At 47.8% G+C, this 15,983-nt stretch overlaps 2 protein-coding genes across 2 annotated transcripts in view; one reads left to right on the top strand and one right to left on the bottom strand.

Moving 5' to 3' along the window:
* Positions 1–271: 271 nt before the first annotated feature.
* LOC135819323 (protein smoothened-like) lies at positions 272–13,938 on the top strand. Its single transcript, XM_065332510.1, has 12 exons — positions 272–570; positions 1,048–1,263; positions 2,353–2,484; positions 3,179–3,342; positions 4,087–4,158; positions 4,680–4,839; positions 8,656–8,785; positions 9,273–9,371; positions 10,448–10,556; positions 10,903–11,118; positions 11,735–11,851; positions 12,779–13,938. Exons 1-12 carry the CDS (start codon positions 544–546, stop codon positions 13,488–13,490), a joined length of 2,154 nt encoding a protein of 717 aa, XP_065188582.1. The 5' UTR covers positions 272–543; the 3' UTR covers positions 13,491–13,938.
* Positions 13,738–15,983, bottom strand: part of LOC135819321 (uncharacterized) — a 37,327-nt gene continuing 35,081 nt past the window's right edge. Inside the window, exon 31 of the mRNA XM_065332507.1 lies at positions 13,738–14,592. Coding sequence (XP_065188579.1) covers positions 14,413–14,592 — 180 coding nt within the window. The 3' untranslated portion in view covers positions 13,738–14,412. The remainder of the gene's footprint in view (positions 14,593–15,983) is intronic.

Raw genomic sequence — 15,983 nt, forward strand, 5'->3', positions numbered from 1 at the left:
TGAAGTACAGCGCTGGCAACTGAAACCCGGATTTCAGTTGCCAGCACTGTATGATGTAGATACAGACAGTCTGCACGAAAAGGCGCGACGGTCCGCACCTTGAACGCCAAGCTAGCGCCAGAACTAGAAGTCCAAAGGGCGCTCTTTTACGGGGACACTTGCGACTGCCAAAGTGCCAGCCGATAGCATCGTCATTATTTTCAGCTTTGAGTAGATCTATGAGTGTCGGAGTCGTAATGCTCAGGGAAGATATAAAGCAGTGAGGCAGTTTCTGTAGCTTCTTCTCCCGATAGCGCACTTGAACATGGTTTTGAAGTGCTTCGCTGCTGTTTGCTTCGTCTTTGAACAGGGTTGCGTGGATAAAGAATAAAGGCAACTGTCGTGTCGAGCGGCTTCCGGAAACACGCTACAGCTACAGAGTGTGCTCATTAGTTCGCAGCAGGACTGCATGCAACCAGGGTGCCCTCTACTTTAGTTCAGCAGGCCCGGGAGAGGAGAGAATGTCCGGTTGTGCCGATAGTCCTGCTGCGAACGCTCCTGTCGATGTCTCCGGTACAGCGCACTTCCCAGGTAAGTAGTTGCACAGAGGCTTGTTGCGTGGTTTGCACGCGCCGGCTACGAAGCGGCCTTGAAGATGAGAATTGACATTCTTTTTGCAGTCGATATAGCAGCAGAATGTGGACGTGTGTCGCTTGCTGATATTTTTGGTGTGATTTGTGCATTGCATGCAGGTTTTAGACTTGGGCTTTGATTACTGGACCCTGGTCAGTACACCAGGAAAGGAGCATCGAGCGGAGGCGTTTCTCCGAAAGGCATTTCTAGCGTGTTTGAATGCCACACAAAAGCATTATGGTATGCCTGGCGGAAACTAGGGAAGAACTGAATCGAGGCCAAGAAACTACCGGTCATTGTTGCTCAAGTCTGTTCGTTTGACATCCGCTAGCTACTTACGATAAGTAGCTAGACGTAACCGCTAAGTTTGAAGGAAGTTTCAGTGACCGTGTCATTAGAATTATTTCCAGTTTTCCCATCGCTTGCTGGGTGCAGTTCGCCTGGCTGTTTGTCATGAACACCATTTTGCCGTCAGGTGCAGCTCCTCCGAGTTGGAGCAGCGCCCTTGTGAACTGGAGTAGCCATGCGACAGCACCGACTCCAACCGGGTTTCCCGGAGCTTCCACGGCCGTACAGCAGCGTCAGAGTGGTGGAGCAGGAGCAGCGCTTTGCTTCGCGCCGTTCATCGCAACCGAGGACACAAGACACCAGGTGAGTGACTTGTTCTTTGTAGCATTTTGCCACCACTCTGCAACGCGTCTAAAGCAGTCAGTGGAAGAGAGTTGTCGCTTCAGATGTTCAATTATGACTGTAATGCTACCAGTACGTACCTCACACACTCAGACGCAAGTATGGCTTTGTATTCTTTTTGGAAAGTACCTTATTTTCCGGAGAATAAGCCACACTGGATACCGAGAGGAGTGTTGAGTATAAACTGGTATAAGCTGCATCCAGATATTTTTGTCACGAAATACAGACGTCTACCCTGTATATCATGGTTCATTTGACCACCGTAGTATGAGCCACACGGACTATTTTTTTGTTGAATTACGAGTGTTGGCTTATTCGGTAGTTTGACAGAACCCCTCGGAGACATGCCAACAAAAATGACAGGGGAAGTAAAGCCTAAAATTAATATCAATTTTTCACCAGTTGTAGTCTCCGGGGTGCTGAGTCGAATGGTCGTGGTGCGAGCAAGCTGTGGCGCCCCCTTCCTCCTTTATTCCCAACCGAACTCGCGCACTTCCACCGAAACTGGGTGACTGCGCCCTACTAGATGGGGATTTGTACGCAAAATGTCACTAAAAGCGCCATTGCGTTCTTCTAAAAGCACGGATGACCGCAATTGGCCCATATGTTCTAGTCTTTTGGACGCTGAGTCGACTGGTTTTGGTCTGAGCAGGATTGCAGCGTCCGGCCCTTATTCCCAATGGAACATGGCCCTTATTCCCAATGGAACATGGCCCTTATTCCCAATGGAATATGGTTGAATATACGGCCACGTGATCATGCCTACACCAGTCACCTGATCACCATGCCTGCAGGCTTCAACTTTCACACCAGGGTTCAACTTGAGTGACAGGAATGCGCCCAAACAGGGTGATCATCAGATTCCACTGACTGGGGGCCCCACATTCAATTGGGAGTAAGAGATGAGTGAAGTGTGTGCAGTCAACACTGGGTGAAATGCCTGGAAATACTTTGAACTTTATTCTTAGTTTTATCTGTGTGCTTCTGAAGACATGGTTGTTACTCCCACACTTTTAATTGACCAGTTTCCCTGCCCTGTTTTTTTCGTAGGTGTCATTCCTGCCAGGTTGTGGTCTTTCGTGTCATGACTCTGTTTGGTATGAGGAGGATGAGTATGACAGGCTTAGTCGCACCATCATAGCACTTGCCACCATCTCACTGCTGCTAACTGCTTTTACACTGGTAAGTGAGTTTGTATTGTGTCTGTGTGTGGATGTGTGTGTGTGTTTGGGGGGGGGGGGGGGCAGTGTGGTAGTGTAGTGTGGTATATACTTTCATCAAATCAGCATGCTGTCTACACTGGTTACCTCAAGCGTGTGCGTGTGTGTCCCGTATGGTGAAGTGGTGTGTGCAGTCGATTTCCAATCGAGAGGTTGCGGGTTCAATTCCCGACGATTATGGTCGCACACGTCTTTCTTGTCTTTTTCATCCTCCTAGCTCTTCTTTCTTTCTCCTGGGTGGTTACCAACAGCCAGTGTATGCCGGAGTATGTGGTGTGGTGTGTGTGTCGAAAAAAAATTAAAAAATGGAAAAAATGATCAATGAATATGGATTCACTGGCTGGAAAAAGCCACTTCAATCAGCTGTATGGTGGGTACCAGGCTAAAATTAGTGGCGGTCAATTCATCAGCCTTGCAAGCTGTTGAATGGTGTAATCCTAGCACAAGTTGCTATGTCTAACATAGCTGTTCACTATCATCGCTTCCGCGATGGGCATGTCTGAGTGTCTGAGTGTGTGTGTGTGTGTGTGTGTGTGTGTGTGTGTGTACGTGTGCGTACGTGTGTGGTGTTGGTGCGTGCTTATGAGGATGGCAATATATCAAATACACTGTTTCCTGCGCTGCGTGTGTTTGGTACTGCATTATTAATCTGGCAGATCAGCTCTCTTGTGGATCCACGTTCCAGACAGTTTCCAGCTGTACTGCTGCTGAACATCAACATCTGTCTGTGTGCCTCATCCATTGGCTGGATCTGGACGTACAGTGAGGGTGATGACATTATCTGTTACGAAGACGGCACTCTCAGATTTGATGCTCCAAGGTAGGTTGGGAATTAGCACCTGCATACCAGCTTGTTACCTGTTTACTGACAGTAGCAAATTGCTGGTATGTAGGTATCCCCACCATTATCCGTATTGAGCTTGAACTTGCAATGCATCCAATTTTTTTACAAAACATACAACTCCCCGGAAGGCACATGAAGCGAGCTAGCATGGGGTGAGATGGTGCTGGTAGCGGTTGTCATGCTCAACCGACTAGAGGTCTTGGTGGCGGTTGTCATGCTCAACCGACTAGAGGTCTTGGTGGCGGTTGTCATGCTCAACCGACTAGAGGTCTTGGTGGCGGTTGTCATGCTCAACCGACTAGAGGTCTTGGCATCTTCACATGATACTGTACGCATGGGGTCCTGTAGCCAACCTGTAGCCAACCTGTAGCCAACCTGTAGCCGCAACCTGTAGCCGCAACCTGTAGCCATGGAGCGCGTACCGACAACCCTGAAGAGCTGGCTCCGTGGCCTGTGGATACTCCAGCCTTGCAGCACACAGTCGATTGGGAGCGTGTGGCAAGGTGCTGGTAAAGTTGTATGGCGCTAGCTTCTACTTTTTACTTCACCATTTGAACAGGAGCACAGTAGTCCCATGGAGCTTTGGGCAATTTACCACCAGTCGCCCCTTCCCCCATCATTTGGTACTGTATAGTGTATCTGCTAAATTGCTCCGGGTGGTAGCATCCTCGGGGAGTGGAGACTGAAATTGGACTTCTCTTTGTGAAAAAAATTCTGCAGTGAAGTTGGTGACTTCAAGTGTGTGCTCAGCTTCATGTTCATCTTCTACTTCACGATGGCAGCTCATGTCTGGTAAGAGCCACATGCTGGGAATGGGATAGCATTGTAATATAAATACTTTTAGGGCAGTGCAGAGTTCAAACTCAACGGGGTCCTGCCCCCGGGAAATGTTAGGGAAATTGTGCCCAGACAGCCCATGCATATTTGATTGCTTCAAAAGTCACAAGATGAAATTATCGGTGCGGCTTTGGCCGGACCTGCCGACGCCCCTGACATGTGTAGTGGTGCGTCTTTGTGTTTGTGGACGTGAAGGTAAATTAATTTTTATAAAAAATGCCATTATTTCACCAACTGAAGAGGCAGCAATACCTTGTCACGTTCCAAGGTCCGATTCTCAAAGTATGCTGAGAGCACTTCACTCGATAACCCCCTGCACGTAAAAATCAGGAAAGTTAGCCAGCTACCCCGTGTAAAGCACGAATACTGTCAACTTGGCCTTGTGACTCGGTCTTCACCAGCACCAGTATCCACTGGCTTCTACATGATTTGAAACCCACTGCTCTCCATTCTCATCGTTGTGCTCCGTGTGATAGGTTTGTGCTGTTGGCCATCTCCTGGAACTTTGCCTTCCTGCACCTGGGCAAGCCCAAGATGCCATCAGCATCGGACACGCGCAAGCTGCTGCTGGCTCACCACATCATAGCGTGGACATTACCCGCCCTGCTCACTGGTGCTGCTCTCGGCACAATGCAAGTGAGTTGGCGTGCATTCACATGAACATCTCAGACTCAGAGAACGCATGCCACAGTCTCAGTTCTCTTTGACTACCACCAAGAGTCCATAATCCCAAGAGTGTGCAGCTCTGTACATGGAGATTCGCGCGGTGGAATTCCAAAATACGTCAACAATGACGTACGCATTCGTTGCGCTTGTACTACTCCCTGGCTCCAAGCACCGCAGACTGCGAAGTTTTTGGCCTCTGTGCCTCAGCGGAACGACATAATGTTGGAATTCCGCCGCGCAGTGGGCCTACAGCAGCCAGACCCCAGTTGCACACTCTTGGGGTTAAGGACTCTTGCTACCATGAAGGACCATGTATAGGCCTTGGACGTATAGAAGAACAGCCTAGATTTGCTGGACGTATACAAAGCTTTTATTTGGAACCGGCATCAATTGCAACATGTAATTGAAACCCTCCCTTCCTAAAAAAAAACGGTGTCCAATGTCATTTCCCAGCCTCAGTGAGCCAGGTATCGTTCTGTACTTTGAAACATTGTGCCCGTGCCTGGGCGCCTGGGCGCATGCATACGCCCAGGCCCAAGCATGGGCATGGGTGCAATCTTTAAAAAGAAGTGTTGACTTCTCCTGCATGGGAGTGCACATGGAGGCTAGGTGTATTTGCGAGTGGGCGTATACCACCGGCTTTACCTTTTAGGGTATGTCATGCTGTCCAATCTCATCACCATAATAGGAAATATACAGCCTTGTGTTTCCTATATTTTTGCTTACTGTGCCACAGCTGGAGGCCCAAAAACAATGTACGGTTTGATTAGGCAAGATTAGAGAGGTTCCGCATAACGTAATTACGTTAGTAAAAAAATGTAGTCTACGAAAAATCTTTATGTACACTACATGCGGATCTGTGTTCCGCCATACGGAGCAATTTGGAGCGCGGCAGTGTACAACCGGGTCGAGTTGGATGGGAGAGAGTCATAAATATGTACCCAAAATCACTTACGGAGCACCTACGTTATCAGAGCCCAGCCTACGTACTCTACGTAGACAACCTTCCGTAGGTGGAGTGCAAACTCGCGAATTCACGGGTTTCTCCCAACTACTTAGTCACTTTACTTTACGTAGTGTGGAACCTCTCTAATAGCCTGAGAAATAGCATGGTTGATAAATGCTCGGATCATCTGGTAGATCAGCGAGAAAGCAACCTGCTGGACTCTGAACAGCCGAATTGTTTGGGTGCTGGTACAGCACCTCTGACACCAGAAGATAGTCTTCGGGACAGTGAAGGAAATGAGTCACATTTTGACTTTATTATTTTCTTTCGTGAATGCTGTGTTCATCCAGAGCGCACTGAGTATTTTATTTATAGTATTTCAAGTATCAATGCAACCAAGCCTTCTTCTGTGTCTGTAACCAGTTGTAATGTGGTACAAGCGGGCACCAAAAGTTACTGATGTGCCCGATCAGCACTCCCACCTACGTACATCATGTATGTGTTATCCACCGAGTACTGGGGCAATGCTGGCAGATGTCGGTTATCGATGCTGGTAGTGCCGCAGCATGGTGGTCAATAACACATCTATTTATTATATTTAGGGCTGAAACGATTATACCGAATAATCGAGTACTCGTTTGATAACTCTAACGATCGAGCAATCGTTCAGATTACCGATTACGATTATTTTGCGTTTTTTAATTTTTTGTCAAGAAATTACTGTAAACCCTCGTTTTGTGAAGTTTGAATCAGTTTCCGCTGGGCGTATGCAGTTGCCAGGGGTATGGTTCATGTTCAGAGGTTAAATTGACTTCAAAACTGCCATGTTTCGGAGCTACCCTTTCACTAATTCAGATTTGTTGGTATTATGAAGGCATAGTTTGTGGAAACAGTAATGTTTGGACAGAATTATGACTCTATTTGCTAACGATTATAATTGATTACTCGATCGTTCAGCTAAAGAGTAATCGATACTTGAAAATCCACGATCGTTTCAGCCCTAATTATATTTGTTCCTGTAGCTATGCAGAAGACGTTACTTCAGTAACGTCTGGCGCTAGCCAAGGTCCACACAGCTTTAATTTGGTGTTTGTTTGTTTGTGGCGGACGGACTTCCGTCTGGCGCTATCCCGTATCTGTCCCGTACCGTACCGTACCATCAAAGACAGCTGGTCACAAACAGCTGGCCACAGTATTCAAATAGGGCTTTCAAATGCAAGATCATAACGTGAAGCAACTGGAAGAATTAGTATGAATGCGAAGTGTATCGGGTAATGCATGTAGGGCGATTGTGTGGGTTCGAATCCCAGGTTATGCATTGAAAAAAATAGGAGAATTGAAAAATGTATAACATCCCTAGGCTATGCTTTTTTGCCTAGGCCATCAAGGTGGTAGACGGTGTCGCATTACCCTCGACCGTACCTGTCCCGTACCGTACCATCAAAGACGGCTGGCCACGAACAGCTGGCCACAATATTCAAATAGGGCTTTCAAATGCAAGATCATAACGTGAAGCAACTTGGAAGAATTAGTATGTATGCGAAGTGTATCGGGGGATGCATGCAGGGCGATTGTGCGGGTTCGAATCCCAGGTTAATGCTTTTTTTGCCTGGGTCATCAAGGCAAAAAAGCATAGCGTAGGGCCCTGAGCTTCCAAGCTCTCTCGTTACATGCTTTCAATTTGACCTCTTTTTCTTCCAAAGTTCTTTTCCAAGGGGGGCATTTGAAAAAGCACTGGGAAGGTCATGAGATCGGTGTCAGTGTGGTGTATCGTGTAATAAGAGCCTGCTTGAACGGGCCGCGTTATGGAGAAATGTTGCAGGCTGAGAAGGGTGCCTGATTGGCGGTAACCCTAGCAACGGTCACCAGACATGTTGTACCTGACCACGATATCACTCGTATCAGGAAGAGTGGATGTGCTGCTAGGCGAGGCGTTCTTGAACCGAAACACGGCTGAACTACCAATGGCTAATGCATCGCTTTGACCGTGGTTCACAAGCCACGACACGGCCAAGCAAGTGACTTTCCTTTGATGCCTCTACATGGTGTTCATGAAGCTCACTGGTGTTGAACACCGCCTTGTCAACTAGCATCAGAATTGCAAAATGACCCAACTAGAGGACCTGCAGAAAAAAACCCAGTCCGGATATGCTCGCTCAGTATTCTGCCCAACAGTATTGAAGATGTAAAGCCAGAGAGTAAGGAATAGAACCGGAACTAAGGAACTATGAAACACATTGCACGTCCTGAATGCGTAAAGGAAGGCGCTTGCATGATGCGTTCTCACAACCTGCAAGATGGTTCGACTGGGAGGATCTTGTTCTTGTACTCGCACACCTTTCCTAGTATACCGAGCTGTGCTTTCCCACCAAACAGTGCCATGCATATGCCAGTTTTGCACCATGTTGACTGCTGTATCTGCTGCCGACTACGTAGTGCGCTAGTCTTCACCACTGTCGGCAATATCAGAGTAGTTGTCAAGACCTCCTCTGACTTAGGGATTCTTTGGCGGTAGTCTTACGATGGATGCATTTCTTGAAAAATCCCAATATTACCGTTGCCAAGTGTTGCGTAGCCAGAGTGTAGCGTTAGCCAGAGTGTTGTGTTGCACACATATAACGTAGCGAGAGTGTCACTCAGCGGAATCTTCCATACGTACGGTAACTGTGATATACATGTAAACGATTGTGATGTTACTGAATAGTAGAACTGAATGATAGAACTGAGCATGGCAAAACTGTGTGTGGCACAATGGATAATCAAAGTAGACAAGACGGCATGTATATGTACGGTGTGTGCTTTACATGTATGATGTGTGTTTGCTGTTCACCACTATGTAGCTGGATGGTCTGTGGCTGGGTCGCATATGTCACCTGAGTCTGATCCGTGAGAATAACTACGCTCGCATCATGCTCCTTCTCATACCTGAAGGCGTCACTATCCTACTCGGAGCTATCTTCTTAACCAGAGGTACGACCATGTGATGAATAACTGTATGACATCGTGGCAAGAAGTAATCTTCTCACTGATCACCATTGCAAAAGAGTTGAAAAATTGCAAAATGCATCCACTTTACATACTTTCAGGCTGTCACTTGTACAGTACTGTCGCTCGCCGAAGAACGGTGCGCCGAAGAATGAACAGGCTAGAATTATATTATTTTAACAAGCACGGCATACCAATGTATACACGGTGACTCAACTGTGCATAGACTGTAATACATGAAAATGGGAAACGGTTTAGGCTAGGATGAGTCTGGAATACAGAGCAACGGGGAGGTTCTAGGTGTTTGAGAAATCCGCTTCAAGGGTCGTTTTAACACATTTAATGGAAGCTTGTTCGGACTGATACGCTTCTGATCTTAGTCTTGTGCATTTTCTCATCACACGATTACTTTTTCGATGCACGTTAGTCGTAGTTGGCAGCAGACGTTCTTTTCGGGCAATGTTTCCTGCAGGTGTTATGTACTTGGAAAGTCTTCGGCGTCAACAAACCAACGGCAGCTTCTTGAGCGGCCAGTCGAATAAGCTGATCAAGGAAACCATCGTAAAGATAGGTACTCGCTGGTGCATTTCAGTGTGTTGTTTGTACTGTGCGTGCATGGCTCCATAGTATCAGTGTGATTTGCAGCACTGGTAATGGAGACATCTGATAATGCACGATGACTACAACAGCAGTATAACGGTACATGTATGGTTCTTATTAGAGAAATCCCACCCCACGGATAAACCGCCCCACGGATAAAGTAGCGCCGAGCTCAAGTGCGCAGAGCAGTGTGCGTGATGCTAGGGCCGAATAGTCCCCGGTTCTATAATATTCATGAGGTCGTATTTCTTTGGCCAAGACTGTAGATGTAAACTGTGAATGAGTACGTCATTAGGAGATGGTTCTTTTCATTGCAATGCTACTCTCTCATCTCACACAAATTGTGTATGCAAATGCACAAAGGCATTCTAACTTATGTTTATTCACTGAGTGGCGAGCACTGAAAAGTACCATTGGTCTCCTCACGTCTCCCAACTCCCGCCTCCTGTCGAACCATAATGTTACCTGCGGAGCGACTTCAGCGCATATCAAGATACGCTGTTGAGCTGCATACTTGCACTGCAGTGCACAATGCACACAATGCACAGTACGTACCAGTGAAAGTATGTATGTGCGTGTGGAACTGTGCACAATCCAGTGAATGATGTCTGGTCTTTTGCCTTGTTGTACATCGCGCACTGCTTTTGACCGACTGAATTTGATTCCTGTCCCCAGCCAAAAGCAACCTGGAAGCGGCACAGCGTGTATGTGTGTTATGTGTGTAGGGGAGGATCAAAAGTAGTTAACCGTAATATTAAATCCTCCAGTTTGATGTCGGTGCAATTATTCACTGTCACCATTACTAGCCCATAGGCTGACTACCGTAACGACATCATAAACCATCGCGACGTATCGGCCTCAACTCTGATTTCAGTACAATACTTGTAGCCAGTATGTCTGCCCTGCCCTGCCCTGCTCAGTCTGTCTGTCTTAAATATCTCCCTCCTAGTCTAGTGCATGCAGCTGTCTGTGTGTGTATATCGGGATGTGTCACGTACTGACCTGTGGTGTGTTTCCCCTCCTCTTGCCCCCGTCATTTCCCTCCAGGTTTGTTCAGCTTCCTTCTTCTCTTGTTCCATCTTCTGAACATTGCCGTCCACGTCACCGAGAGTGTCAGCAAGGACTCGTGGATAGAGAGCTTTCATCTGTTTGTCAGGTATGTTGATGCAACAAATGTGGCTTTTGCCAAAGTCCGGCTCCAGAGGTTGACAGGTCCTTGGCATGCGATTAGTGGTAAGACAGAGGAAGAGATAGAGAGAGGGGGGGGGGGGGAGGGAGGGAGAGGCAGGGCCATGGCGAAAGTCCTGTTGTGTCAAGTGTAGACTCGATGCGTGTAGGGGCCCGACAGGTCAGACAGACCTTGGCGGGAGGTATCCAGTTCTTGGAAGGGGGCAGGAAGTGGAGATTTGAGGACCTTGCACTCACCCCATTCAATACCATGCGTCTTCTCTGTGTGTGTAGCCACTATATTATATTCTTCCTGTATTGTTTGTTCTGTCCAGTTGCCGTGGAGCAGAAATAGCACGTGCAGCGATATCCGGTGATGCCAACCTGCCTGCACTGGTGTCGGGGGATGAAACATCTTGTACAGTAGAGCATAAACCTCACCTTGGTGTCATCTTCATCGGATTCATTGCTCAAGTTGCCATTGGCATTGCCATGGGAACATGGGGAGTCAATCGTCACTCGCTGTCCAAGTGGAAGCAATTGTTCATGAGGTATGTACTCGCATACTCATTGGTTGATAGGAGCTTTGGTCACCGTTCTTCAGCTGTGTGAGGGGCTTATCTGTGCGTGTGTATGTATGTATGTATGTATGTATGTATGTATGTGTGTGTGTGTGTGTGTGTGTGTACGTGTGCGTGCATGCATGTGTGTGGCTGTGCGCGTGTATAGTGTTGGTGGAATGTGCAAAGAGACTAGTAGATTTGGGGTTTTCCTCGCTTTGTCATCCACCCTTCTCACTGACCATGTGCAAATGATACCCATGCTATTAGTCCATGGTGCTGTGTATTGTCCACAGAGCCCCCTCAAATATCCACTAGGTGATGTATTCTAAAAGTTCTGTGCTTGAAGATAATAATATTATGTATTCCGTAGTACCAATTTAACATTTCTTTGAGGTATTCTCAAAACATGGTTCAGTGTTTCCCCATCAATAGGAATTGACAGAACCTTAACTACTGGTCAGAGTGATATGCCCGTCATATAATAATTATAGGGATTGATGCTGTAAATGACGGCATGGTGCATCTGCTGTGTGATGTGTGCTGTGTGTACTGTGTGCTGTGTGTAATGTGTGTAATGTGTGTAATGTGTGCAATGTGTGTGTAGAGTGTACAAGATGATGACCACCTATCATGGCAATCTCGACCTAGAAAAGGAGCGTGTGGCGGCAGACCGGGCCAGTGATGCGGGAGATCGGCGTATGTCCAATCGAAGCAACCCAAGGTTAGACTCATTCAGCGAGTATTGGTCAGTGAATTCCGACCCGTGACTTTAAATCATGACTCCCTCGAGAGCTGCACCATGAGTTACATGTACAGAACTGTTCAATGCAATCCAGTCGAGTCACTCAAGTATACGCCGGGCGTTACGCAGCCATAGACCTGCCAATACAACGCTGGGCTTCGAAATTGTGGAAGGCGCAAATTTGAGTGACATGACTGGATTTCATTGAGCTGGACTGTCTTGGTGAATGTGTTAGCTGAGGTGGATATCCCAGCTACAGGGTAACAGCGTCCTCACTCACCCCGGGCTGCTCCACTCTGGGTAGCAAGCGTGTTGCTGTGATCAGTGTCTACTCTGTCAAGCACATGAGTACATAGTTTGTATCTGGTACTCAGTTGCCATTAAATTTATGCTGTTGGATCATCCGTGGCATTTCTCTGGATCAAGTTAGAAGGAAGTACAATCGAATATCGGTATGCATTGAATTGTACTGGCTGATGCTGCCGGCACCAACAGTGTACTATCTCCAGAGATTTCCGTTTTATCCATTCGTTTGTAGTAATACAATGGTCAGGTCATCCAGCACGAGCTTCGACAAAAAGCAAAGTTTTGACAACAGCAAAACACCCCATGCACACATACTGCACTACAACACTGATAAGAATACACCAGATTTGTGAACCGAGCACTCAAACTAATCCAGTTGAACTTCTGTACCGTAATTGGAGCCAGAAAGGGATTTTTGAAGTGTGAGTGCAAACTTGATGCATGCATTCCTGACTAGGCTGTGAGAATGTTGAAACGCAAAGCTCGGGGTAAACTGCCAGGTTGCTTCCCCACGGGTTACGACATGGCAAATGTGCTGCCTGTGCGCAATGGCATCACTGATCATCTCAACTCGACTGTCCTCCGCTTTGTTTGTTTCAGGCCATCGCCAGACGAGCAGCCCGAAGAGGACGAACTTCACGAACTGGAGATGTACGCCAACCCCCTGGTTACCATGGGCGCAGTGGTGCACGTAGCCCCGCCCTCGCCCGTGTCTCCCGTCAACCTGCACGCCAATCCCATCAGTTTCCACGGCAACCGGGTCAGCGTCACGCGCACGGCCACGCTGAAGAAGCGAGACGCGTCGTCAACGACGGCCACCGCCGCATATGTGGGCGACTGTGAGCCTGGTCTGGCCACCACCACTGTCGGTCTAGAGCCAGTGGCTGGTCAATACGGCACATGGCCTACGTCGCCTAGCAAGAAGACAATGTACGGCGCCAATGCAACTGCCGCCACCGCCACATCGGCCAGCTGGAAACCGACACCGCCTAAGCGTAGCAAGTCTAAACAGACCTCCGGCAATAACACCACTGTACAGCTGCTCTCACATACTAGAGCTGAGGATTACGCCGATATCTCCACGGCAACGGGAAACCAGGAACTGAACCAGATTATTCCGAGAGAGCAGATGAGCTTGCCGCGTTCCATTGTCGGTACCGGTCGTTACGTGCTACAGGCGGCTAATTTCGGCAGCGGGGAAATGACCACTGCCGAGAGTGCACTTTACCACGGTCGACCATTGTCCGAGAAGGACAAGAAGCGTGCCGTCGTCGTCATAGAGATGTCGGACGATGGCCACACGGACGCGTGATGCCTTGTTGCTGTCATGTCATGATGTTGATGAGTGGAGTGCAATGTTTGTTTGCTTGTTTACACTGGGCAAATAATTTATCGCCCGATGATTGTGACCACGTGAAACTCGGAGTTGCAACTCCGCTTCCCCTCTCTCTTGTGAATTGAATTGCATTATGTTGAGCAATATTTCTTACTCCCTCTGTGCATAGCATTCCGGTTTTGCAAGCTGCATTTTTAGCATTGAGAACACACAACACGCAGAACATTTCTCCAAATATTTTGTACAGACCACACAGCAAAAGCCAGTCAGTAAATGTGAATCATCTCATTATTTTTACATTGCAGATTTACTTGTGATATCAGTATACAGATAATTTGCAAAGTATCTATCAGCAAAAGCATAATTTTTTAGGAATTGCGAATGAAAAATCTATTTGAATTGTATATAAATTGTAAGAACCTCTCTCAAATGGATCAAATAAGCATAATTAAATAAAGCAAGTGAGAATAATGTTTTGTACTCCTCCCCCCCCCCCCCCTCAAAAAAGCAACGAAGTGGTGAATTATTGCAGCATCCACTCACTCTCTGCCCCCCCCCCCTCAGAGAATATTGGGAGGGGCAGGGCATGAGAGGGTTGGGCTCACTATGGATTTCAAAGGAAGGCGGAGCCGGGGTGGGGCAGTGGGGTTGTCAATCAAGTGTTGCTATGGTCGCTTTAAGACCAGGGTGGCGTGTGTAATTATTGCAAGCAGCAAGCAAGTTGCATATCACCGGCACTAATGCCAGTGTGGCAACCTCAAATAGATATAAAACATGAAAGTACAAATGACCTACTACCAGTGAGTGTCATGCTGGTGTTCTGGTCTAGATGCTTGGCCGATGTGCTGGGCCACTGGTCTCGCTCCAGTAGGGCTTGATCAGCCATGGTGCTGTCGCGTTAGCTTGGCCGCTGCTGTCTCTGCTGCTTCTTGGCATTGATGCGTTTGCTGAGTGTGCTGCCGCTGCGCAGTGCGCTGCTCCGTGCGTCTGTATTGCGTCTGGCGGCTGGCGGTGTGCCGCGCACAATGGCCTCCGCCTGCGCCTGGCCTGGCGTACCCTCTATACCGGTCTTGCTCACCTAACAATGTGTGCATTGCGACAACCGCGGTGGAAGACAGAAGAGAGAGAGAGAGAGAGAGAGAGAGAGAGAGAGAGAGAGAGAGAGAGATAGAGATGGCATGATGAGATAGCACACAGAGAGAGGCAGGCATGTGGAGGTAGCCGATAGCCAATCAAGCAGATAAGAGGCAACGGGGAAAGTCAAGCAGAATTAGGCACACAGAGACAAGAAAAAATTGGAATCGATCAATATCTTCAGAGAATGTCATACTTTCTCCCTATACTGCCCCCCCCCCCCCTCCCATCCCTTTCCAGATAATGCTCGGCTGTAAAAGGGATAAGATCCTGTCAGCATCACCCACCAAAAGTTTTCTGCCACAGCTTTATGCTAGTTACAAGATGTCTTTGGTGCGTTTGTAGAACCACTACTTATGTAGGCGTGGGTTCGAATCCCACTTCTGACACCATGTAGTGGTTCTACAAACGCACCAAAGACATCTTGTAACTAGCTTCGTTTACAACAAATCACAAGTGTGTGGGAATACAGAGAACGACAGAGAGATCAAAGGAAAAGCCAGGCAGGCAGGTACAGCTAAAGTGCGTACGGTACAACTGGCATGCCGTACAGCGCGGCCGGATGAATGCACACATATCACATAAAAGGATACAATGACAAACAGTGGGATGTGCATCCACTACACTTTATACCATTGAGAATGCACAGAACCATCAAGAAACGCGTTCTACTTGCTAGTGCAGGCTGTCGTAATAAAACGACTCATCCGTGTTCCATTCCCGTGCATGGTACATGCATGGTGCGGCGGCACAATGACAGCTGTCGCAAATCACACTGAGTATTACACGTGTTTTTTGGTGATTCCTGGTTAGCTGCTAGCTTTTCCCTACTCGAAGATGTTGCCGCCGCGAAATCTGGGGGTTTGTGTTCGTCCTGGCGAAAACCGTGTTTTGATCCGTTGAGGGAGACGAGAGATACAGTGCGAAGACGTACGATCTGTCCGAGAATCGGCGAAGAAGAAAGCTTCGCAGACAACCCGTAGTGGTTGGGAACAGAATGGAACATATACCAGTCGATGCCTGTCATGGTAGGGATGACTGCTACGAAGTTTTAGCCCCATGCTCCCCAGCGCTTTTTAGCGCCCGACGATAATTACCAAATTTCATCGATTTTCCATGTGGATCACTGCATAGTCTCCTCAATCTTCTCCAGTCGAGCTGAGTCTGGACGCTACAATGTCGAGACGCGAAAAGAGAACATGCATGAACACACAGGAGCATCACATGCAGCTGCATTCTGCCTTGACGAAGCTGAGAACAACACCAGCACCACGCATTATTTTGGAAGACATTTCGAAGAAGACGAAGAACTACATATCTGCGTTCAAAAAAGCC

Source organism: Sycon ciliatum, chromosome 6 (assembly GCF_964019385.1).
Source record: "Sycon ciliatum chromosome 6, ocSycCili1.1, whole genome shotgun sequence".
Classification (NCBI taxonomy): Eukaryota; Metazoa; Porifera; class Calcarea; order Leucosolenida; family Sycettidae; genus Sycon; species Sycon ciliatum.